At 35.5% G+C, this 25130-nt stretch overlaps 1 protein-coding gene across 8 annotated transcripts in view; it reads left to right on the top strand.

Moving 5' to 3' along the window:
- The window catches only part of VPS13A (vacuolar protein sorting 13 homolog A), a 253659-nt gene that overhangs the window by 42231 nt on the left and 186298 nt on the right, over positions 1-25130 (top strand). For 5 of the 8 annotated variants that reach the window (XR_014135928.1, XM_081790878.1, XM_081790879.1 and 2 more), the window contains exons 13-21: positions 1690-1861; positions 3446-3508; positions 3987-4116; positions 5177-5271; positions 5579-5721; positions 17045-17234; positions 17320-17434; positions 21287-21423; positions 23375-23507. Coding sequence is in view for 7 of the 8 variants with exons in the window: in XM_081790878.1 (XP_081647004.1) it covers positions 1690-1861; positions 3446-3508; positions 3987-4116; positions 5177-5271; positions 5579-5721; positions 17045-17234; positions 17320-17434; positions 21287-21423; positions 23375-23507 (1178 nt within the window). In the remaining variant the exon portion in view is untranslated. The remainder of the gene's footprint in view (positions 1-1689; positions 1862-3445; positions 3509-3986; positions 4117-5176; positions 5272-5578; positions 5722-17044; positions 17235-17319; positions 17435-21286; positions 21424-23374; positions 23508-25130) is intronic. The other 3 variants (XM_081790881.1, XM_081790880.1, XM_081790877.1) reach the window with 2 other exon arrangements.

The raw sequence follows: 25130 nt of genomic DNA on the forward strand, positions 1-25130 counted from the left end.
GAGTTTTTATGATCTCTTAGCAACTTTCAAATATGCAGTGTAGTATCAACTATTGTTACCGTGCGGTACATTATATCCTCATGACTTATTTTATAACTGGAAGTTTGGATCTTTTAATCCCCTTCACCCATTTTAACCACTGCCTATGCCTCATCTCTGTCATCTACCAGTCTGTACTCTGTATTTATGAACTCGGTTTTTTTATTTTTGTTTTTTGAGATACCATATATAAGTGAGATCATACAGTGTTGATCGTTCTTTGTCTAATTTCACTTAGCATAATGTCCTCAAGGTCCATCTATGTTGTCACAAATAGCAAGATTCATTCCTTTTTAGCACTGAATAATATTCCATTGCATGTGTGTGGATGTGTATGTATACATCCACATTTTCTTTATCCATTTATTCATTGATGGACACTTAGGTTGTTTCCATATTTTGACTGTTGTTATTAATGCCACAGTGAATACTCAGGGTACATATGTTTTTGTACTAGTGTTTTCATTTCCTTCACATGAACACCCAGAAGTAGAATTGCTTGATCTAATTTTTTAAATTTATAATATATAGCATAAAAATGAATTTATTGACTTTAACTTTTTAAGATATTCTTAAAGGACAGATAGAAACTGTTTGATTTATGGCTTTTGCTTATTATGTTAAATTGAGTTAAGGGATTCTAAGAAAATTAAAAAAAAATTTTTTTTAATGTTTTTATTTATTTTTGAAACAGAGCATGAGCAGAGGAGGGGCAGAGAGAGGGGGAGATGCAGAATCTGACGCAGGCTTTAGGCTCTGAGCTGTCAGCACAGAGCCCGATGTGGGGCTCGAACTCATGGAGTGTGAGATCATGACCTGAGCTGAAGTCAGACGCTTAACCGACTGAGCACCCAGGCGCCCCAAGGGATGCTAAGAAAATTTATAAAAGGAGATACTAGAATACCATTCATTAACTATAGTTTTGGGATTATTAAAAACTATATCCTAGTTTGTGTCTAGCAATATCTTTTTAAAAGAAAAATCCAAACTTTTGTATTAGATACTTTAAGCCTATATAATTGAACTTGAAAGTCGGGTTATGTGTGTGAAGTATAACCCCTTTCTAAATTCCAAAGTCTTGGAGTGCCTGGGTGGCTCAGTTGGTTAAGTGTCTGATTTCAGCTCAGGTCGTGATCTCACTGTTTGTGAGCTTGAGCCCCGCGTCGGGCTCTGTGCTGACAGCTGAGAGCCTGGATCCTACTTCAGATTCTGTGTCTCCCTCTCTCTCTGCCCCTCCCCCCCAAAAATAAACATTAAAAAATGTTTCTAAATTCAGAAGTCTTAATCGCTTATTAAGCTCTTGCTGTTTCTAGAAGTTGGAAATACTTTTAATTTAGTTGGCTCTTAATTACTATTCAGGTGACTAAAGTGCTATTTGCCAAGTAATATTTCCATAGTTTTTCTGTAGAGCTATATTTTTTGTAACAAAATTTAGTGATTTTGTTTATTTCCACTTTGGAAGGAGGTAAGATTAATAATGTAGTCTTAAATAGGGCTGGGAAAAATCAGATACTCAGTACACCATTTTGATAGTCTGTGTACTATATAGGTACATATGTTGTTTTGGAGTGGAAGTAACTTTATTTCCTACCGTTGGTTTGAGGGTGTTAAGTGTAGGGTTTTGTTTTTGTTTTTGTTTTTTTACTATAGGTGGACTTATGCTATACATGGCATTCTGGAAGTAAATGTCTGCCCCCGGTTACGGATGTGGTCATGGAAGTATATTAGAGAACACAGGCAAAAAATGAAGCAGTATAAAGAACTGTATAAAAAAAAGATAACAACTAAGAAGCCAACTGGTGAACTTCTCCTCTCTTTGCAGGTTAGCATTTAAAAAGAATGTTGAACATTTTATGCTACATAACTCTTCCGTTTTTAGTGACTAACACTTCCTTCTTCAATTTTGACTGACTCTGTCTTTTAACTTAGACTTTTTCGTACTCGTGTTCTTAATTTACTTGGGTGATATGAGCTCTGGTGATATTCTCCTGTGACCTGTTGGAATTAGAGACTATTCTGAATCTGCGGAGATCTGGGTTCATGCAAATAGTCATTTGAAGCCTCACACTATGACGTTTTTAACCTCAAAAGCCTAAAAAGCATTTGCCGCATTGATTCCAATCTTCTCTGTGTCTCTATTTCAAAGCCTTACATTATCTGTCACCGTTCCATTTCTCTGTTACATCTGACGGTGTTAATTAAATAAATTTCTTGACTTTTATACATACCACGCTTACGTTTGTAGCCAAGTCCATCTGCCTTTCCTCATCTCTCTCTCTCTCTCTCTCCCCCCCCCACACACACACTTTTACTCATTCTTAAAGGTCTACTTAAGTACCATCTCTTGTATGGACTTTCCTGAACTTTTTACCCATACAGAGAGCCTTCTTTGTCTTAGTTTTGTGGAATTTCTAGTCTTAACCAGCAACTTTATGCTTCATTATCTGTCTTGAGAACTCCCTAAATACTAGTCTTTTAGCATTATAGTATATTCTAGATGGGCTTGTTTTGTGGGATAAAGTTCAGTTCAGGGAGACTGAGGGAAGGTACCTTCTTGAAATTAACCATTCTGAATCTAGGCCAGATTCCAATTAGGAGCTCCCTGAAGACTGAGCTTTATTTTTATTTCGAGGTGGGAGACTTTCTGCAGACTTAGACTAATTAGGAATGCTTGGGTTTAGAGGCCTTTTGGGATGGATACAGATTTCCTTACTTGTTATTTTGGATCTTAACCTGAATCCTACAAGTCTGCTGGAATAGTAGAATCCTGAGTCAAGCTGTTTTCTAGATAATAGTAGGTCATGTTTGCTTCTCCTAGGGAGGATAAAAAGATTTTAGCAGGAAATTCTTAAAAGCAATCATGGAAATAATGTATTGATAGGATGAAATATTTAGCTTATCTCAGTTTATTTCAGTAGCCAGAAAAACTTTGGAAAATGTAGGATTTCAAAATAAGTTTTAAATGTATACAGATCGACTTGCTTTATATTACAGATGGCACCAACTGTGCATATAATATGAAGGATTTATAATTTTTAGTTGAAAGTGACACTAATGTGTTTACCCTTGTTGTAGTAAAACCCCAAAATCATTTTAAGCAGTACCTGTATGATACCTCTTAGTATGTGTCTGTGAATCATGCAAGGTTGTGACACCCGTGTGCATGACATGTATGGTTTCTTTGTTAAGGTTATTCCATCAGTACAGTTTCCAGGCTGACCCATATATAAGCACTGCGTCTCAGAATTTAACAGGAATATTATGTTGATAGATGATCTATTTTCTGCTTCCTATTACATTTTTGCTTTAGTGCAGCAATTTGATTATATATGCAATTTTATAATTTTTATAATCTTTATATAGGTATATAAAGTTATTTCAAACACACTTTTGTTTATATTTTTAGGAGTTGGAAAAGATCTTGGATGTATTTAATATAACTATATCAAGACAACAGGCAGAAGTTGAGGTAATTCCAGATTATGTTTCAATTAGTAAAAGTAAATCTAGATTCCGTGTAGATTTGACAGATGTAGTCATATTATTAGTGTTGTGCTATAATATGCTGTTTCCTGGAAGGGGTTCAAATTTGCCTCTTGTAGTATAAGAAAACTTGATTTAATGTTTTGCCCCATCCATTTAAATTAGGTCCTATGGGGAAAAAATTCTTTCTGAATAATTTGGCTTATCAAACACTCAGTTCATATGAGGGTGAAAATCCAATGTTGGGGGGAGTCGTGTGATCACCGTGACTTGTAAGACAGTAGGGCTGATCGTCCTCTGGTAGTCCTACATTCTCAGGTTTGGCTGATGTTGCAGTTACTGTGTTTTGTCGTCAGTTTATATGTTTATTTATTCACTGGAATAGTTAAGTTTTGTGTCATATTTCTATTTATTTAGATTGCTAAATAAGGATAATTTGTCATTTATTTGAAAATTTATTTTAGGTAAAGAAAGCTGGATACAGGATTTACAGAGAAGGAGCAAAAGATTCGGAGGACAATAAAGGATGGTTTAGCTGGCTGTGGACTTGGTCAGAACCAAGAAGTAAAGAACAGCCAGATGTTAAGCCTGGAAGTAGGTCCATTTCATTTTATAGTAGTGCAGTTAATCATCAGATTAATTTAGTGTAGCTAATCATCAGGTGTGAAAATAAAGTTCTGCAGAAAATTTTTTAATTGAAATCAGCAAAATATGCATACATATCATATGTAACTTACTCTTACTCTCAATAAAACTCTTATAACATTGCAAATATATATGTCAAAAAATAAATTTTTTACCTTAAAGTTTACAGAAGAACTTTATGCTCAGAGGATTTAGTAAATGCATATAGATAGTAATAAGTGAAAATTTGCAAATGGTATAAGCCATTGTACATTTCTGTTGAAATTGTTTTTGGAAAGGTTTTTGTTTCCTTACCAAATATTTAAGATCATAGCTTTGGAGATTTAGGGGCTTAAGTTTATATCCTGGATCTATCACTTACTAGCAGTGTATCCTAGGCTGATTACTTAAACTCTTTGAATCTCAATTTTGTCATCTGTAAAATGGGAAGATTATGATATTAATACTACCTACTTTGTATGCTAAGTGTGTTGCTTAGCACAATGCCATTAAGTGTGTAATACTGTTAGCCATTTTTTGAGCTTAATACAAATACTTAGAAATTTATATTGCTAAATTTACATATTTAGCAATTTATATTTTTGGAGACTAATCCTTTTAAAATTGCCAATGCCATCCTGACATTCAGGGGTTATGATTTCTTTTTTTAAAATTAAAAAAGGGGTGCCTGAGTGGCTCAGTCAGTTCAGCATCCAACTTCGGCTCGGGTCATGATCTCACAGTTTGTGAATTCGAGCCCCATGTCAGGCTTTGTGTTGACAGTTCAGAGCCTGGAGCCTGCTTCGGATTCTGTGTCTCCCTCTCTCTCTGCCCCTCTCCTACTTGCACTCTGTCTCTTGCTGTCTCAAAAGTAAATAAACATTAAATTTTTAATTAACGAAGTTTTTTTATAATTTCTTAAAAGTATAAAAGGAGTTAAATTTGCATTTCATTTGTTAAAGGCAGCTAAATTATGGGTTAGTTTTATGTTACCAGTTAAGAATGAAAAACACTTCTTTATGATTTGTAGTTCTTGAAGAAATGTTGACACCTGAAGAAAAAGTTTTACTCTATGAAGCAATTGGCTACAGTGAAACAGCAGTTGATCCAACCTTGCCTAAAACAGTAAGATGTTTTATTGCCTTATATACCTTAGAGTTTAATGATAGATAGGCCTGTTTTTAATCATCTCAGAAGTAGGTTTCTGACTTGTTTTGATGTTTGGTCTGTAAGTATTCCTTATTTTAATTTCGAAGGTAAGGATAAAAATTGCCTCTACTTTTTAATGTTAATGTGGTGATAATTTAATATATAAAGGGTTGTTTTTAAAGTATTTTTTGGTTATTGGAAAGAATAAAGTATAGGAATGAGAGTATTTGTTGTATTTACATATATGTTTTCTTCTCGTTTTATTCCTCTGAATACACTCTAGTTTGAAGCCATGAAGTTTTTTGTTCACTTGAAAAGTATGTCTATTGTTCTAAGAGAAAAACGAGAAACACCTGAACTGTTAGATATTGTAGTGGAAGAATTTAGCACTTTGATCGTGCAAAGACCAGGAGCACAAGCAATTAAGTAAGTATTTTTCTTACAAGAAAAAAATTCACAACCTAACAGTATTTTATAAAGACTACTGTGGTTTAACGTATCCTTATGTATTTTTACGAACTTACATTTTGGAATTATTAAAATAACACATGTTCTTAGAAAACTCTATGCTGAGGAAAAGTAGAGGGACACTGAAGAATAATACTAAAATGTCCAAATCACACTATACAAAAACTGCATCAACAATTTGGCTATCATCTGGATATGTCTTTATTTTACTTTTGTTTTTAAAATAGTTTTATTGAGAGATAAAATTAACATACCATGCAATTCATCCGTTTAAAGTGTACAACTCATTAGTATCTTACATGAAATTCACATTGGTATATTTACAGAGTTGTGCAACAATTACCATTATCTTATTTCCAGTACATTTTAACACTCTAAAGAAAAGAAATCCTAGGGGTGCCTGGGTGGCTCAGTTGGTTAAGCATCTGACTTCATTCAGCTCAGGTCATGTTCTCATGGTTCGTGAGTTCAAGCCCAGCGTCGGGCTCTGTGCTGACAGCTCAGAGCCTGGAGCCTGGTTCAGATTCTGTGTCTTCCCGCCCCTCTCCTGCTCATACTGTCTCTCAAAAATAAATAAACATTAAAAAAATTTAAAAGCAAAAAAAGGGGCGCCTGGGTGGCGCAGTCGGTTAAGCGTCCGACTTCAGCCAGGTCACGATCTCGCGGTCTGTGAGTTCGAGCCCCGCGTCAGGCTCTGGGCTGATGGCTCGGAGCCTGGAGCCTGTTTCCGATTCTGTGTCTCCCTCTCTCTCTGCCCCTCCCCCGTTCATGCTCTGTCTCTCTCTGTCCCAAAAAAAATAAATAAATAAATAAATAAATAAATAAAAAAGGCAAAAAAAGAGGGGCGCCTGGGTGGCTCAGTCAGTTGGGCGGCCGACTTCGGTCGGCTCAGGTCATGATCTCGCGGTCCGTGAGTTCGAGCCCCGTGTCGGGCTGTGTGCTGACAGCTCAGAGCCTGGAGCCTGTTTCGGATTCTGTGTCTCCCTCTCTCTGACCCTCCCCTGTTCACGTTCTCTCTCTGTCTCAAAAAAATAAACGTTAAAAAAAAAAATTAAAACAAAACAAAAAAAGAAATCCTACACCTATTAGCCACTCCTCATTCTCCCTTTTCCCCAGTGTAGGGCAAAAAGTAATTTCTAAGAATTTGTCTGTTGGAGGCATTTCAAATGAATGAAATCATAAATTATATGGCCTTTTCTGTCCAGCTCCTTTCACTTAGCATATTTTTCTTTTCTTTTTTTCATTTCGCGTATTTTCAAGGTTCATCTGTTGTATAGCATGAATTAGTGTTGTTTTTTCCCTTTTCTATTGCCCAGTAATATTCCATCATATGGATATACTACATTTTGTTTGCCCATTCATCAAATGATGGATATTTGGCTTGTTTCTACTTTTTGGTTATTATGAGTAATGTTGCTATGAATATTTACTGGCAATATTTTATATGGACAATAGGTTTTAAATTTTCTTAGGTGCATACTTCGGAGCAGAAGTGTTTCCTCATACGGTAACTCTGTGTCTAAATTTTTAAGGAATTGCCAGACTGTCTTCCAAAGAAGTTGCACATTTTACGTTCCTATCAGTAGTGTACTGAAGTTTCTAATTGATCTACATCCTTGCCAACACTTACCTTCCTTTGGATTATAGCCACCCTACTGGGTGTGAATTGGTATCTCACTGTTGTTTTGATTTGCATTTCCCTGATAGCTAATCATGTTAAGCGTCTTTTCGTGTGATCAGGTAGCCGTTTCTGTATATTCTTTAGAGAAATGTGTATTAAGTTATAGCCCATTATTAATTGGGTTGTCTTTTGATTATTCTGCTTTAAGAGTTCTTTTTTTTCCCTTAGCAACTATTTTAATATTTTTTATTATTTATTTAAAACTTAAATCCAAGTTAGTTAACATAGAGTGTAGTAATAATTTCAGGAATAGAAGTTAGTGATTCATCACTTACATATAACACCTAGTGCTCCTCAAAACAAGTACCCTCCTTACTGCCTCTCACCCCTTCAGCCCTTCCCCCTGTCCCCCCATCCAACACCCTGCCAGCAACCCACAGTTCTTTGTATTTAAGAGTCTCTTAAGGTTTGTCTCCCTCTGTTTTGATATTATTTTTGCTTCCCATCCTTTATGTTTATCTGTTTTGTTTCTTAAATTCCACATATGAGTGAAGTCATACGATAGTTATGTTTCTCTGACTGACTTATTTCGCTTAGCATAATACACTCTAGTTCCATCCACGTTGTTGCAAATGGCAGGGGTTCATTCTTTTCGATGGCTGAGTAATTATTCCATTGTGTGTGTGTGTGTGTGTGTGTGTGTGTGTGTGTATGTGTATGTGTATACATACCACGTCTTCTTCATTTAGTCATCAGCCGATAGACATTTGGGCTCTTTTCATACTTTGGCTATTGCTGATAATGCTGTTATAAACATTGGGGTGCACGTGCCCCTTTGAATCAGCACCCTTGTATCCCTTGGTAAAATACCTAGCAGTGCAATGGCTGCGTCATGGGCTAGTTCTGTTTTTCATTTTTTGAGGAACCTCCATACTGTTTTCCAGAGTGGCTGCACTAGTTTGCATTCCCACCAGCGGTGCAAAAAGGTTCCTCTTTCTCCACATCCTTACCAACATCTGTTGTTGCCGGAGTTAATTTTTAACCATTCTGACAGGTGTGAGGTGGGATCTCATTGTGGTTTTGATCTGTATTTCCCTGATGATGAGTGGTGTTGAGCATTTTTTCATATGTCAGCCATCCTGTTGTCTTTGGAAATGTATCTATTCATGTCTTTTGGATTATTTCTTCACTGGATTGTTTTTTTGGGTGTTGAGTTTGATAAGTTCTTTATAGATTTTGGATACTAACCCCTTATCTGATAGGTCATTTGCAGGTAGCTTCTCACATTCCATTGGTTGCCTTTTAGTTTTGCTGATGGTTTCCTTCTCCATGCAGAAGCTTTTTATTTTGATGAGGTCCCAATAGTTCATTTTTGCTTTTGTTTCCTTTGCCTCTGGAGACATGTCCAGTCAGAAGTTGCTGCAGCTGAGGTCAAAGAGATTGTGGCCTATTTTCTCCTCTAGGATTTTGAGGGCTTTCTGTCTTATGTTGAGGTCTTTCATCCATTTAGGTCTTTCATCCTTTATATATTCCTTTATGTTTTTCTTTGAGTATGGTGTAAGAAAGTGGTCCAGGTTCATTCTTCTGCATGTCACTCTTCGGTTTTCCCAGCACCACTTGCTGAAGAGACTTTTTTTTCCATTGTATATTCTTTCCTGCTTTGTCCAAGATTAGTTGGCCATATGTCTGTGGGTCCATTTCTGGGTTCTCTATTCTGTTCCAATGATCTATGTGTCTGTTTTCGTGCCAGTACCGTACTGTCTCGATGACTACTGCTTTGTAATATAGCTTGAAGTCCGGAATTGTGATGCCTCCAGGTTTGGTTTTGTTTTTCAGGATTGCTTTGCCTAATGGGGGTCTTTTCTGGTTCCATACAAATTTTAGGCTTGTTTGTTCTAGTTCTGTGAAGAATGCTGGTGTTATGTTGATAGGGATTGCATGGAATATGTAGATTGCTTTGGGTAGTATTGATATTTTAACAATGTTCTTCCAATCTATGGGCATGGAATTTTTTTCCATTTTTTGTGTTGTCTTCAATTTCTTTCATAAAATTGTTACAGTTTTCAGTGTATAGATTTTTCCCCTGTTTGGTTAGGTTTATTCCTAGGTATTTTATGGTTTTTGGTGCAATTGTCAATGGGATTGATTTCCTTGATTTCTCTTTCTGCTGCTTCATTATTGGTGTATAGAAATGCAGCTTATTTCTGTGCATTGATTTTTGTGTCCTGTGACTTTGCTGAATTCATGTATCCATTCTAGCAGTTTTTGGTGGAATCTTTTGGGTTTTCCACATAGAGTATCATGTCTTCTGCAAAGAGTCAAAGTTGGACTTCCTCCTTGCTGATTTGAATGCCTTTTGTTTTTTTTATGTTGTCTGATTGCTGGACTTGCAGTACTATGTTGAATAACAGTGGTGTGGGTAGACATCCTTGTTGTGTTCCTGACCTTAGGGGGAAAGCTCTCCGTTTTTCCCCATTGAAGATGGTCTTTTGTATGTGACCTTTATGGTCTTGAGGTATGATCCTCCTATCCCTACTTTATTGAGGGTTTTTATCAAGAAAGGATGCTGTATTCTGTCAAATGCTTTTTCTGTATCTACTGATAGGATCATGTGGTTCTTATCCTTCCTTTTATTAACGTGATGTATCACATTGATTAATTTGCAGATATTGAACCAGCTCTGCATCCCAGGAATATGAAGAATTATTTTAATATATTGCTGGATCCAGTTTGCTAGTATTTTGTTGAGAAATTTTGCATCCATGTTCATCAGGGGAATTGGTCCGTAGTTCTCCTTTTTAGTGGGATCTTTGCTTTTAAAATCAAGGCCTGGTAGAATGAGTGTGGAAGTTTTGCTTCCATTTCTATTTTTTAGAACAGCTTCAAAGGAAGAACAGCTTTAAATGTTTGGTAGAATTCCCCTGGAGAGCTATCTGGCCCCAGACTCTTATTTGTTGGGAGAGTTTTAAGAGTTCTATATGTATTACTGAAAAAATCTCATATGAAATGAAAGTTTTTTAGTTCTTTTCTCTCATTCACTGTTTTCATATTTTTGATGGTATTCTTTGCTGGATATTTTGGGTTTTGATGAAGTCCAGTTTATTTTTTGTTGAATTAAAGACTCAAGAAGTCTTTGCATAACTCAAGGACACAAAGATATATTCCTTTATTTTATTTTCTTGTGAGAATTTTATACCTTCATCTCTTCGGTTTATGATGCATTTTGAGTTAACATTTGTATATGGCTTGAGGTTGGGGTTCAACTTCATTCTCTTCTCTCATTTGTCCTATCACCATGTATTGGGAAAACTTATTTCCCCATTGAATGATCTTGGTATCTTCATCAAAATGAGTTTACCATAAATGTAAGATTTTATTTCTAGACACTATTCCCATTCATCTATATTAATCTGCTGCCAGTAATATACCCAGTTTCCTTTTTCTTTTTCTTGCTCCTCTGATTTTCTTGAATTTCTTTGTGTCTTTTCAGCTGCTCTTGTCCATTTCTGCCAAAAAATTTCAGGTTAGATTTAATGAATGTGTTGAATCTGTAGATCAGTTTTAGGTACTGACATTTAAACAGTATTGTCTTATAGCCCGTGAACATTGGATGTCTTTCCATTTATTTAGATCTTCATTAATTTCAACAGTGTTTTATACCTTTCAAAGTTACAAGTTTTATACCTTTTTTTATTCAGCATATTCTCATGTGTTTTATTGTTTTTGATGCTGTATGGAAGGAAAGAGTGTTCCTCAACCCTTTTTGGGTGCCTTGCTGTATCTGAAAAGTAAATCTGATGAAGACTAACAAGAGAGAAGCATACAGATTTATTTTGTGTAAGTTTTAAATTGACATGAGAGTCTTCATAAGGAAATGAAGATGCAAAGAACCAGTTAGACTAGACTACGTTAGCTTTGATGAAGAGTGGACAATTGGGAAGGACTTGAAAGGTCAGGGAGTGTAAGGTAAGTATACTTGACTGGGGGAACTTCAACAAGCCCTATTTGTTAGGATTCTTCTCAGTTTACCTTTGTCTTTAGAGAGAAAGATGCTGCTTTGCTCTAGGTATAGGGAGGGCACCTGTTATATGAGGGTTTGAGGGAAGTAAGGGTAGGGGAATATCAGAGTGACCTTCCTGCTTCTGCTGTTTCTCAAACTCCTTCAACTTGAAGTATTCATTATGCCAAGGTGCCATATTTGGGGGCTGCGTGACCTGAACCCCATCAATGCTATTACAGATGGCATCATGTTCTTAATGTCACTTTTGGATTTTTTATTACAAGTGTGTAGAAATACAATTGATTTTTGTTTATCGATCTGCAACCTTGTATATACCCTGCAAGCTTGATAAACTTGTTTATTTGAATAGTTTTTAGTGAATACCTTGGGATTTTCTGCATTCAAGAGCATTGCATCTGAAAATACAGATAGTTTTATATCTGTATTTCCAAAGTGGATACCTTTTCTTTAATTTCTTTCTTAATTGTCCTTGTTTGAACCTTCAGTGCTATGTTGAAAAGTGGTCAGAAAGGGAATCCTTTTCTAGTTGTTTATCTTATGAAGAATGGCTTACTCTTTTAAATATGATGTTAAGTGTGGATTTTTCATAGATGCCTTTCATCAAGTTTGAGAAATTTCCTTCTATTACTAGTTTGTTGAGTTTTGTTTTGTTTGGCCCAGAAAGTTGTTAGATTGTGTCAAATGCATTTTCTGTGTCTATTGAGATGATCGTGGTGTTTTTGTTCTTTATTCTTTTGATTTATGGTTTATTACCTTAAATTATTTTCAGAGGATAAAATAACCATGTATTCTTTCGGGCATATGTATAATTTTGTCTACATACAGCTGGATTTCGTTTGCTGGAGAGGATTTTTATGTCTGTTCATAAGAGAATATAAGTCTGTAGTTTTCTTGTGATTGCTTTGTCTGTTGTTTTGTATTAAGACAATACTGTCCTTGTATAATAAGTTAGGAAATGTTTCCTCATCCTTGGAATAGTTTGTAAAGAATTGGCATTGATTCTTCATTAAATGTTTGCTGGTAGAATTCACCAGTAATGTCACTGAGGCCTTAGCGTTTCTTTGTGGGAAGTTTTTAATTATTAACTTAATCTAATCTTGTTCTTAGGTCTATTTAGATATTCTGGGTTTTTTTTTTTTTTTTTCTCCAGTCAGTTTTGGTAGTTTTTTAGGAATTTGTCCACTTAATTTAAGCTATCTAATTTGTTGGCAAGTCGTTGGTTACGGTATTACCATAATCCCCTTTTCTTTCTGTGAAACCTCATAATGTCTTTTTTTTTTTTTTTTTACTCCTAATTTTTTTCGAGTCTTTGCTCTTCTTTCTTAAGCTAAATTTTGTTGATCCTTTAAAAAAAAAACAGCTTTGGTTTTGTGTTTTCCTATATTTGTCTATTCTCTATTTTATTAATTTATCCTCTCACCTTTATATTTTCTTTATTCTGCTTGTTTTAGGCTTAGGTTACTTTTTCAAGTATCTTTACCTGGTAGGTTAGTGATTTCAGGAATTTTTTTTGGTAATGTATGCATTTACTAGTTCAGTAAATTTGTTTTATTAACTTTTCCTTATTGAGGTAAAGTTGACATAAAATCATCCCCAAAGAGTACAATTCAGTGGGATTTAATATATTCATAATGTTGAAAAATCACTTCCTCTGTCTGGTCACAGAATCCCCACAAAGTGAAACCCCGTACTCATTAAGCTTTACTCCCAATTTTTCTCTTCTTTGTGGCCCATTATACTTACCCAAAGTTCATAGTTCATATTGTCACTCGTTCTTGGTAGTGTGCATTATATGGGTTTGGACAAACATATAATGATGTGTCCATCACTATGGGATCATACAGAGTATTTTCATTGCCCTAAAAATTCTCTGTTCAGCCTATCCATCATCCCCATCCCTCAACCTCTGATCTTTTACTGTGTTCATAGTTGTGCCTTTTCCAGAATGTCATGCGTGTAGTTAGAATCATATACTATGTATCCTTCTCAGATTGACTTCTTTTCACTTTGTAATATGCACTTAAGGTTCCATCATGCCTTTTCTTGGCTCAGTGGTACATTTGTTGAAGTGCTTAAGAAAATGGTGTTGTCAGGCTATAACAGTTTATTTGTCCATTCGCCTACTGAAACCCATCTTGGTTGCTTTAGAGTTTTGGCAATTATAAATAAAGTTGCTATAAACATCTGTGTACAGGTTTTCATATAAGTTTTCAACTTGTTTGAGTAAATACCAAGAAGTGTGACTGATGGATTGTACGGTAAGAGTATGTTTAGTTTTGTAAGAAATTAGTTTTATAAGAAATTGCCACCACACGGTTTTCCACAGGCTGTACCGTTTTGCATTCCCACTAGGATGTGTGAGAATTCCTACATCCTTGCCCTTATTTGGTTTTTGTCAGTGTTTCAGATTTTGGCCATTCTAACTGGTGTGTAGTGGCATCTGTGGTTGTTTTTGTTTTTGTTTTTGTTTTTTGAGACAGAGCATGAGCGGGGGGAGGGGCAGAGAGAAGAGAGAATCTTAAGCAGGCTCCCTGTGATGCAGGGCTCTATCTCATGACTGGGAGATAGTGACCTGAAATCAAGAATCAGACGCTTAACCAACTAAGCCACCGAGGTGCCCTGGCATCTGTTTTGTTTCCATTTGTATTTCCTTGCTGTACCTGATGTGGAGCATCTTCTCATGTGCTTATTTGCCATCTGTACGTTGTCTTCGGTGAGGTGTCTGTTAAGGCTTTGGCCCCCTTTATAAACTGTGTTGTTTGGGGTTTTTTTAGTTTTAAGAGTTCTTTGTATATTTTGGATAACTCTTATTAGATGTGTCTTTTGTGAATATTTTTTCATAGTCTGTGGCTTGTCTTCTCATTGTTGTAACATTAACATCTACCATAGTTCTGTTTTTTGTTTGATGCCCTTGTTCCTGTTTTTGTCTTTCTTGCCTTTTCTGGCCTTTGTGGTTTAATTGAGTATCTTGTATGATTTTGTTTTCTCACCTTTATTATCATATCAAGTTAGAACTTTTTTTCTAATTTTTTTTTTTGTGGTTGCCCCTAGAGGTTTCTATATAGATTAATAATGATCCAAGTCAGCTTTCAAATAACACTATAGTATTTCATGGGTAGTGTGAGTACTTTATAAGAACAAAAATACCCGTATTCCTTCTTCTAGTCCCTGGTATCATTACTATTACTCATTTCACTTGTACATGAGCATGTATAAGAGTATACGTATATACACACATAAAATACATGTAAGCATACATAACCAACTTATTACTGTGATTTGGAACACATTAATTTGTTAGATCAATAAAATAAGTAAAATAAAGGTTTTTATTTTACCTTTACTTTTTCCTTCTTCTGTAATCTTGAGTTCTTTATGTAGATCTGAGTTTCTAACTTACATTTTTTCTTTCTTCCTATATAGCTTCTAAATATTTCTCAAAAGGCAAGTCTAGTTGCAATAATTTCCTTCAATTTCTGTTTGTCTTAGAAAGTTTTTATTTTCTCTTCACTTTTGAAGGAGGATTTTATAGGGTACAGAATTCTAAGTTTGTGTTTTTTTTTCTCTTAACACTTTAAAATTTTCACTATACTTTTTTTGCTTCTATGGTTTCTAACAAAGCAGATGTAATTCTTACCTTTGCTCCTCTATATGTAAGGTATTTTTTTTTTCTTTTGTTTCCTTCAGGGTCTTTTCTTTATATTTGTTTTTTTTTTTGTAGTGTGAAAACATGTAGGGGTAGTTTTTTCTCTTTTGCATTTATTCTGCTTTTCTCTGAGCTTTCTGGATCCACGGTTTAATGTTTGACATTAATTTGTAGAAATCAACATTCTTTTTAAAATATGTATTCTGTACCTTTTTCTTTTCCTTCTGGTATTCTTGTGCATATGGTACATCTTTTGTTGTCGCATAGTGCTTGGTTACTGTTTTATTTTAGTCTTTATTTTCTGATATCTGTGTTTTATGGTTCTACTGTTGCTCAGGGATTAATTTCATCAGCTGTTTCTAGTCTCCTGGTAAGCCCATTTAAAGACATTCTTGTTACAGTGTTACTGATCTTTCATATTTATTTTAGGTTCTTAGGCTTTCCATCTCTCTGCTTATATTGCTCATCTGTTCTTGCATGCTGTCTGCTTTATTCATTAGACCCCTTAACATATTAATTTTAATTTTTATTAAAAAATTTTTAAAAAAAATTTATTATTGAGAGACAGAGAGAGACAGTCCATGAGCAGGGAAGGGGCAGAAAGAGAGGGAGACACAGACCTGAAGCAGGCTCCAGGCTCTGAGCTGTCAGCACAGAGCCTGACATGGGGCTCGAACTGACAAACTGAGAGATCATGACCTGAGCCGGAGTCGGATTAACCAACTGAGCCACCCAGCTGCCCCTATTTATTTTTATTTTAGAGAGAGAGAGTGCGTACTTGCATGCGAACTGGGTAGAGGGGCAGAGGGGGAGATACAATCCCAAGCAGCCTTCACACCCAGCAGGCTCTCAGCACCATGAGATCATGGTGGTGAGGTCACGTCCTGAGCTGAAATCAAGAGTTGGATCCTCAACTGACTGAGCCACTCAGGTGCTTCTTAATTGTTGTTTTTGAATAGTTCTAGAATTCCTGCCTATCTGGTTCTGATGCTTGTACCGTCACTTCAAATTGTGTTTTTTGCTTTTTAGTATTATTATTTTTTCTTGATAGACATGATGTATGGGGTGAAAAATACAGTAAATAGATACATATAAACACTAATATATACACATATATATTTATGTATATTTCTCAGTACCTCCCTTCTTACTGCCTTAGGTGGGATAGGATAGCTAGAGTTGGCTGGAACTGGGTATTTCCCTTGTTGCATATGGAACAGTAGACCCGACTGGAGTTGGGTATTTCCCTTCGCTGGGTCATGTGGCTCTGATAATACCTCATCAGGTGAGGCTCTGGGGAACTAGTTGCTCGATAGGGCGTGCCTTTTTGAGAACACAGTGCTCTGGATTTCTTTTCTGCTTCTGTTGCCTGAAGCACAAGGGGATTTTTCTCCAGTATTTATGTAGGAACCTGGTCTAATTCCTGGAGTTGTATCTTAAAATATTTTGGGCCCTCTCCTATGACTGAGTCCCCCTAGAGTTTTTAACCTCAGAATTGTCCACACTGAATCTCCAGCAGTTCGGGAGAATGAAACAGTTCACGTTTTCCAACCTTGGCCCTGGTGTACAGGGTAGTTTTCTTTCATGAGTCTGTGTTCTGTGTTCTGTGACTCCCCGTATTCACCTGTCTCTCCAGTCTGGGGGGCAGTGATTTGCGTTGTGTCATCCCTTCTCTTACATATCCGAGAAGACTTTGGTCAGCCTTTTACTTGTTAGTATTGAGTGATAACTTCCAAACTCCTTTTATGGGGAACTTTAAACCCCTAACCCTTAAATAGCCTTTTTTATGTTGAAATCAACATGTGAGAAGAGTTGTTTGTGAATTAATTTATGTCATTTCAGATCGTGTAGTTGTGTATTTTCTATGATATGAATGGAATGGAGTAGCAGGAAATCCTAACTGAAATTGTTTTCATTAATTTTAATTTTCAGTTTCTGAAATACCTTAAAACTGCACTGACAGCTAATTTTTGTCCTATCTTTATTCGTGTAGATTTGAAACCAAAATTGATTCATTTCATGTCACTGGCTTACCAGATAATTCAACAAAACCTCACCTCCTTTCTTCCTTGGATGATGCTACGTCACTCTTCCAAATTATATTTGAGATAAATCCGTTAGATGAAACTGCTGCTCAAAGGTGTATCATAGAAGCTGAACCTTTAGAAATGATATATGATGCAGTAAGCATTTTTAAATACCTAAGTTTTAATGCATTTCAGTTTACTTTGAGTTTGTGCCTAATGTTAATGATGCTTACTTTAACAGAGAACGGTGAATAGTATAGTGGAATTTTTCAGACCTCCGAAAGAGGTAAATCTAGCACAGCTCACTTCAGCAACTTTGATTAAACTTGAAGAATTTCGTGACAAGACAGCAACAGGTAAGTGCCAGTATTAATGTTGTTATATTCAGCAGCAACATATTGTATACTAAACTTTTAGTCATGTTTAACTTACTTTAGTAAACTGTACTTTAAATTTATGCTTCTGGATTAGATACAGTTTTGTTTATTTATTTTTTTATTATTTTTTTTTTTAAAGAAGAACGTTTTTAATTTTTTTTTTTTAATTTTTTTTAACGTTTATTTATTTTTGAGACAGAGAGAGACAGAGCATGAACGGAGGAGGGTCAGAGAGAGGGAGACACAGAATCCGAAACAGGCTCCAGGCTCCGAGCTGTCAGCACAGAGCCCGACGCGGGGCTTGAACTCACAGACCGTGAGATCATGACCTGAGCCGAAGTCGGCTGCTCAACTGACTGAGCCACCCAGGCGCCCCAGATACAGTTTTGTTTAAACTAATTAGTACTTTTATATTTAAAATCAAATATAACGATCATTTCTTACACTCACGTCAAACTTATTACCACACTCAAGTTAGTTCCAAATTTTGTTAGGATTTTTGCAATTCTGTTCTTGAGGGAATAAACCTGTCTTTTTCCTTTCAGATAAGGAATTCCAGATATTAATATATTGGCCTCAGAAAATAAGAATTCTTGTTTTATTCTTGTGGAGAGTTTTTATAAGATTGGGTGTTACTTCCTCCTTCAATATTTGGCCTAATTGAACAGTAAAACCATACAGGCTTGGAGGTTTCATTGTGGAAGATTTTAAGCTACGGATTCCATTTTTAAAATATATTTAAAAAATACATTTTTAGGGACACCTGGGTGGCTCAGTTGGTTAAGCATCTGTGTATTGCACCTCAGGTCAGGATCTCATTGTTTGTGAGTTCGAGCCCTGCATCGGATTCTGTGCTTACAGCTCAGAGTCTGGAGCCCGCTTTGGATTCTGTGTCTCCCTCTGACTCTGCCCCTACCCCATTCATGCTCTGTCTCAAAAACAAATAAACGTTAAAAAAGTTTTTTTTTTTAACTTAGAAAAGAGAAAGTTTAGTTAATATAGAATGCCTGTTTAATGAAACTTATTAGCTTCCAATGATGAGTGCTTTCCTTTTTACTTGCCTTGCATTAATTTGTGTGTTTAAAGTTTTCTCACAGTCCACATTCACTTGAGCAGTTAATAAAAGATATTACATTTTTCTTCTTTCTAAAGTAATCTGGGCAGAGCGCCTGGGTGGCTTAGTAGTCAGTTAAGCATCTAACTTGATTTTTGACTCCGGTCATGATCTCAAGTTTGTGAGTTCGAGCCCTGCATCAGGCTCTGCACTAGCATTGCGGAGCCTTCTTGGGATTCTCTCTCTCCCTCTCTCTGCCCTTCCCCTTGCTTGCATGCACTCTCTCTGTCTCTCTCTCAAAAAATCAAACATTAAAAAAATAATCTGGCATTTTTTCATTTCAGTCTTCTAAGACCTCTGTAGTTGTCAGTGATTTCTAGGAAAGTGTTAATACTGATTAATGTCAGCAGCTGGGATGTGACTTTATCAAGTGTTCCCTTAAGTCAAAGTCTTACCGGTTAAGAGTTTTAAGTTGTCTTACTATATCGTGCTTTTCCAGGTTCAGTGTAATCTTTGAAGAGCCAGATGGATTAAAAAAAACCACAGGAACAGAGCTCTTTGGTTTTTCAATCACATATATTCTTTACATAATTCAAAGAAGGCTGGTTTTGTTTTTGCTCCCATAATGTTTCTTCTGTTCTGACTGTAACTAAAAACTGCCTTTGAAACAATGAACTCCTCCTCTCTCTCCCCGCCCTCCAAATATACCAGGCATTTAATCTTTCTGACATTTCTATAGATTCTTAAAAGTTTTATATTTGTTTTTGGTAGTATCTTTCCTGTTGTCAGTGTCTCCTCAAAATCTGAGATTATTGCATAGACTGCTTTTTAGCTATTTTTGACATTTTAATTCTTGGGTGAAATTCTCACTTGAGTGGTTTCCAATTTTAATGTCAAAGTGTTAGCTTTAGAACCCCATTTTTGTTAAGTCTGGATTACATCTCTAATTGAAATCAGAATTTATTTAGTTCTGCCTGTCACAAAATATAACATGAAATTGTCATTTTTCTCCTACCCTTTCCTTTGTATTCACTTTATCTTTGTTGGTAAAAATGAGATGTGCTAATATGATTCTCCTGTTTTTTCTTTCTCCTAAGAGAAAATATTTTAGCCAAGTAAAGTAAAAAATTCACTTCATGTTTTGATGAGACCTTCAAGAGCTGTCTAACTAGTTTAAGCATCATATCGTTAGGCTCCATTACCTCTCAGTTTTATGATTGCATTTTGAATACATTATTCACTTCTTTTTCACAGAGAGCTGGGCATTATGTTTTTCATATTAGTGCCTTCTCTGGTTTTTACTCGTTTTCCCCATGATTTTCTCCATCTGAGTATGTTTTATATTAGATTGCAGATAATTAATTACCTTAATTCTAGAAGCTGTAGGGTTTGCTTTTACCCATCTACTGTTAAAATCTCACATGCCATTTATAGTTCAAATTCTGTGTATTAGTATAATACATACTCAGTAGAATTCATAAGCATAAGGTCAGACCTGTTTTCTGATTGATTCTTCCTAATTGTAGAAACCATTACTTGGTATTGTTAAATATGAATGCATTGTGTTGGAGACTTACCATATTCCTTCAGATTTGTAGACATTTTTTTCCTAAGATTTGTTTTCCTAAGCTTTTTTTACTTAGGAAAGAATTACCAAAATAGTAAATATCCACTGTATAAGCTTCAGATGTTATAGAAATATTTTAGAAAGTGGAGGTCTTTAGTATATTACCATCGAAAGGTAACAGACTTTACAATTTGAAGTCTATTCTTCTAATTCTGTTTCCTTCTGTACACAAATAGTATTATTATGTAGAATAAATGCTAATCGTATGAAAAAGTGGGGTGCTACTATGTTCTTGAATTTAAAAAAATTCAGTAAGTTACTTTTAATATTTTTCCAGAAAGTTAAAATTTACTAATTTGGGAAGAGACTTACCTGTTAAGAGCTTTATATATTTTGGTTCTTCATTCATTCCCCCCTTCCATTTTTGATTTTTTTTTTTTCTATATTAGCCTCTATTATTATGTTCTTCCTATGTAACCTGATTTGTTTCTTGTATTCTTCATTTTTTCTTAGGAGTGAAGGTTTTTCAGATCTTTTCCTTTTTTGTCAAGTAGGGGGATCAGCTTACAGAACACACACATGTATGTAGTTAGTTACCCTTGTCAAATGTGGTTGTTCTGACAAATATGGTCATTTAGTAAAACCTTTCTTTTGACATGTAAGGCTTGCAGGGAGTATCTAGGGACTTGGATTTGTAGAATCAGGCATATATGAAACAGATTATATTGGATGAGGAAGTCTTAAAACAGAAATGGAAATGAGGGTAGAGAAATGCTTAACAGGAGATGGAGTATCTTGAATGCTAGATTGTCCTTTCTGGCTGCTTCTTGAGACTGTCATACCTGCCTCAGCAAACAAACCTCAGTAAAACCACGTTGTCTGTGTTTGAATACAGATCATTTGGGGGGAAAAAATTAACAACTGTGCTTTGAGTCAGTTCTGTACTTCAGTTCCAAGCTTATTAAATGTTTCATAGAACATAATTTTAAAAAATCTATATGTACCCGGTTTTACTCAAATGGAGTTTGTGGGTCAAATACATTTATTTGAGGAATCAGTCCAATTTTGTACTCACTTATATTTAATCAGGAGTGAGTATACACACACTTTGACTAACGAATATTTTTATTTTATATTAAAAATATTTTGCTCAAAGTATTTTTAAAATTAATACTAATTCCACATTATTTTCTGTTCAAATTTTCTGCAGGTCTACTATATATTATTGAAACACAGAAAGTTCTTGATCTCAAAATTGATTTGAAGGCTTCATACGTTATTATCCCACAGGATGGAATTTTTAGCCCTACGTCAAATCTACTTATTTTGGATCTTGGTCATCTAAAGGTATATAGTAATACTTGTTTTCTATTATGACATTTAAGATGTTTCCCTGTTTAAAATGTATTTTGTTTTAAAACAGTTTGATTTGCTATATTGATTATTAAATTAGGTAGCTTCTAGGATTTGAAAATTCTTCCTTTCTGGTAAGTAATGTGAAAGATTTATTTAATTAGGTAGTTTCCCTACATTTCTAATAGCAAAATTATCATTTGAAATCTGCAGGTGAGGAGTAAACCTAAAAATTACATTTATAGGGGCGTCTACGTGGCTTAGTCGGTTAAGTGTCCAACTTCAGCTCAGGTCATGATCTCACAGTTGGTGAGTTCGAGCCCCACGTTGGGCTCTGTGCCAACAGATCAGAGCCTGGAGCTGCTTCAGATTCTGTGTCTCCCTCTCTCTCTGCCCCTCCCCTGCTCACACTCTGTCTCTCTCTCTTTCTCAAAAATAAATAATAAAACATTTTTAAAAAATTAAAAAAAATTATATTTACAGAATTTGAGAGTAGTGCTTTCCTTTTCAATTTAAATTTGCTACTTGACTGAAATATATCAGATGGGAGGGAGTTCTGGAAATAATCAAATACATCTTTATCCTTCTGAAACTTTTTGCATGTATAACTTTAGATATTAATGTTTTAATAGTTCTGTTAAATCTTAATTTGAGAGATGTTCTTCTTGCATTTACCTAAGTCATTTCTCTTTCCATCCAACTGTGTACATTTTTTTCCCACAGTTTTGAATAGAGAATATTTTGTGTGTGTGTGTGTTTCTAGATCTGCATGGTTCTCTATGATACCCATTGGCCACATGTGATTGTTTATGATGAGTAAAATTAAGTAACATAAAAATTAGTTCTTTAGTCATATGAGTCACATTCAAGAATTAAAATAGTCACAAGTGACTTGTGTCTATTCTGTCAATACAGAGATAATAATGCCATCCTTGTAGAAAGTTCTCTTAGACCACATTACTCTAGATCATTAAATGTAGATTAAATAGCTGTAACAATTTAAACACTCACGAGGGATGGATGATATTGGCATGCTTTCTGGCTACCCAACAAATATATGCCTTTCCTTGATATTGTCCTTTATTCTATGTTTTTACTCTTGAGTTGTTAATTATGTACATGTTTACTGGATTTATATTTATAATAAGCTTTATACACTTAATTATTTATAGTTCACTTTAGTTATGGAATTGTTTCAAGGGTAGTGTGGTATAGTAGAACGAGCAACATCAAGAGTTAGGTGTCTAGTTTTGTGATCTTAGGCAATTTACTTAACCTACCTTTCAGAGATAATCAGTTTTGATAGTCTATGGCACATGAGCTATATAAAATAGAGGTGAAAATGTTAAGGTAAGTACACACACACACACACACACACACACACACACACATACATATGAATGTATAAGATCTTTATATATGGCAGTGGAGTGATCTTCAGAAGGTTAAGTGAAAAACGTATTGTGTATAGTACGTTAAGAAGGGGGTGGTACAAATATAACTTTGTTGGGGTCATATAAATGGCCAAGTTGGGACTACAGTTCAGTTATTCTAATACTTAATTCTGGATTCTTCTTATAAAAGTATCTAAATATCTGTCATTGTGCCATAGAAACATTTTGTAGGCTACACATGTCTCAATTTGTTTTTAATAAAAAGGCTTCTTGTCAGAACTTAAAAAGTTTTAAATGTTTTATTCTCTAGGATTGGCTCAGTTTTCCTCTGTTAGTATATGCAATTGAGAAATATAACTTAATGTGTAAAAATTTACTTTGTACCTGGTCTTTTTGTTAGACATGTCATAGATAAAAACATTTCTATTATGCTTTTATGTCAACTTACGAATCTTTTATTAAATTTTTATGTTATAGTCTTAAAGATAAAAAATTTATATTTTCATTTTGAAGTATTTTGCATCATCTAAACTATTAAAATCAACTTCAAGGTGACAAGTAAAAGTCGTTTGGAGTTACCAGATATGAAACAAGGTGGGGCCAGACTTGAAGAGATAATGCATAGAGCTTATGATTCCTTTGATGTTCAGCTTACAAGCATACAGCTGCTTTACAGCACAGTTGGTAAGTATATAATGCATTATTTAGTGATTCATTTGGCTACAATGATTAACTAGGTTTTTAGACAGTTTCTCTGAAGACCTTCATCCCAAATACATTAGAACATTTATATTTTCGATTTAGAAGTAATAGTAGTTGCGCCTGGGTGGCTCAGTCGGTTGTGTGTCCCACTCTTGATTTCCGTTCGGGTCAAGATCTCATGGTTTGGCAGTTCAAGCCCTGCATCCGACTCTGTACTGCTAGCACAGAGCCTGCTTGGAATTCTCTCTCTCCTCTCTCTCTGCCCCTCCCCTGCTTGCTCGCGCGCGCTCTCTCTCTCTCTCTCTCTCTCTCGCTCTCGCTCTCAAAATAAATAAACATCTAAAAAAAGGTTAAAAAGGTAATAGGGGGCACCTGAGTGGCTCAGTCAGTTGGGAAGCTGACTTCAGCTCAGGTCATGATCTCACAGCTCATGAGTTTGAGCCCCGTGTCAGGCTCTGTGCTCACAGCTCAGAGCCCGGAGCCTGCTTCAGATTCTGTGTCTCCCTGTTTCTCTGCCCCTCACCTGCTCACATTCTGTCTCTCTCTTTCAAACATAAACATTACAAAAAAAAATTTTTTGAAAGTAATAGTAGATATTGCCTAGGACCAGTATCTCAGGTATCTGGTTTTTATCCCTCAAGAGACATTATTAAAGTCTGGAGACGTTTTGGTGGTCACTGCTGATGAGTAGGTGCGCTACTAGCATCTGGTGAGAGGAGGTCAGGGATGCTACTACTAAACATCATACTGTGTAGAGGAAAGCCCCCCCCCCCCCCACACACACACTTATTTGGCCCAGATGTCAGTAGTGCTGAGATGGAGAAATCCTTTGGACCAGGTTGGAAAACCTTGGCACATATTTAAAGTGTTTATTTTATACAGAGTAATCACAAGAGGCTGCTCGAGGCCAGAGGCAACCGATCTAGCGCCTCTGACCACCTAGGCCTTAAACAGCCAGATAGAGACTGAGGAGGGTCTTAGGAGGACTGAGGAGGGTATCCTAGGCATACCTTTACTCCGTTCACTCTGATGGACTAATCAGGAGTCTCTGATCCAGATCTAGTTTTAAGATAAAGTCAACAGCCAGAAATTCACTTGTAAAGAACCACTAAAGTAGATAGAGATCCAAGACTAATTTGAGCCCTCTTTCTACAGGGTCATACTGTTGATGATTCCATGGAGTGTTAGGTGTTAGTAAACATTTAGATAATTCAACAGAATTGGGTTGGTGGCTGTTCTAGAGATCTGTATATGTGTGTATATGGTCAAATTTTAATTATCTGAGCTAACTAATAAAAAAGGAAGCAATGAGAACCCAAAATAGTAGTTATTAGAAGTATTGATTTATATAGTATTGGTACATTTTAATTTTTTTTTTTTTTTTTTAACTAAAACTGCTTTGACATAATAAACTTGATTTCTGTTTTTGTCAGATTCCAGTTGGTGTAGAAGAAACCCAGAAGTGTAGTGGGTGGCAAATATAAATTGTTTATAGAAAATCCATAAATTTTTCTCAGGGAATAAATTACAGTATTTTGGTATGTTTGCTACATTTTTGTAATTTTTAAAGTCCATGCACCGTACTTAATATTGACATGCTTTTTG

This window comes from Panthera onca, chromosome D4, assembly GCF_046562875.1.
Source record: "Panthera onca isolate mPanOnc1 chromosome D4, mPanOnc1 haplotype 2, whole genome shotgun sequence".
Taxonomy (NCBI): Eukaryota; Metazoa; Chordata; class Mammalia; order Carnivora; family Felidae; genus Panthera; species Panthera onca.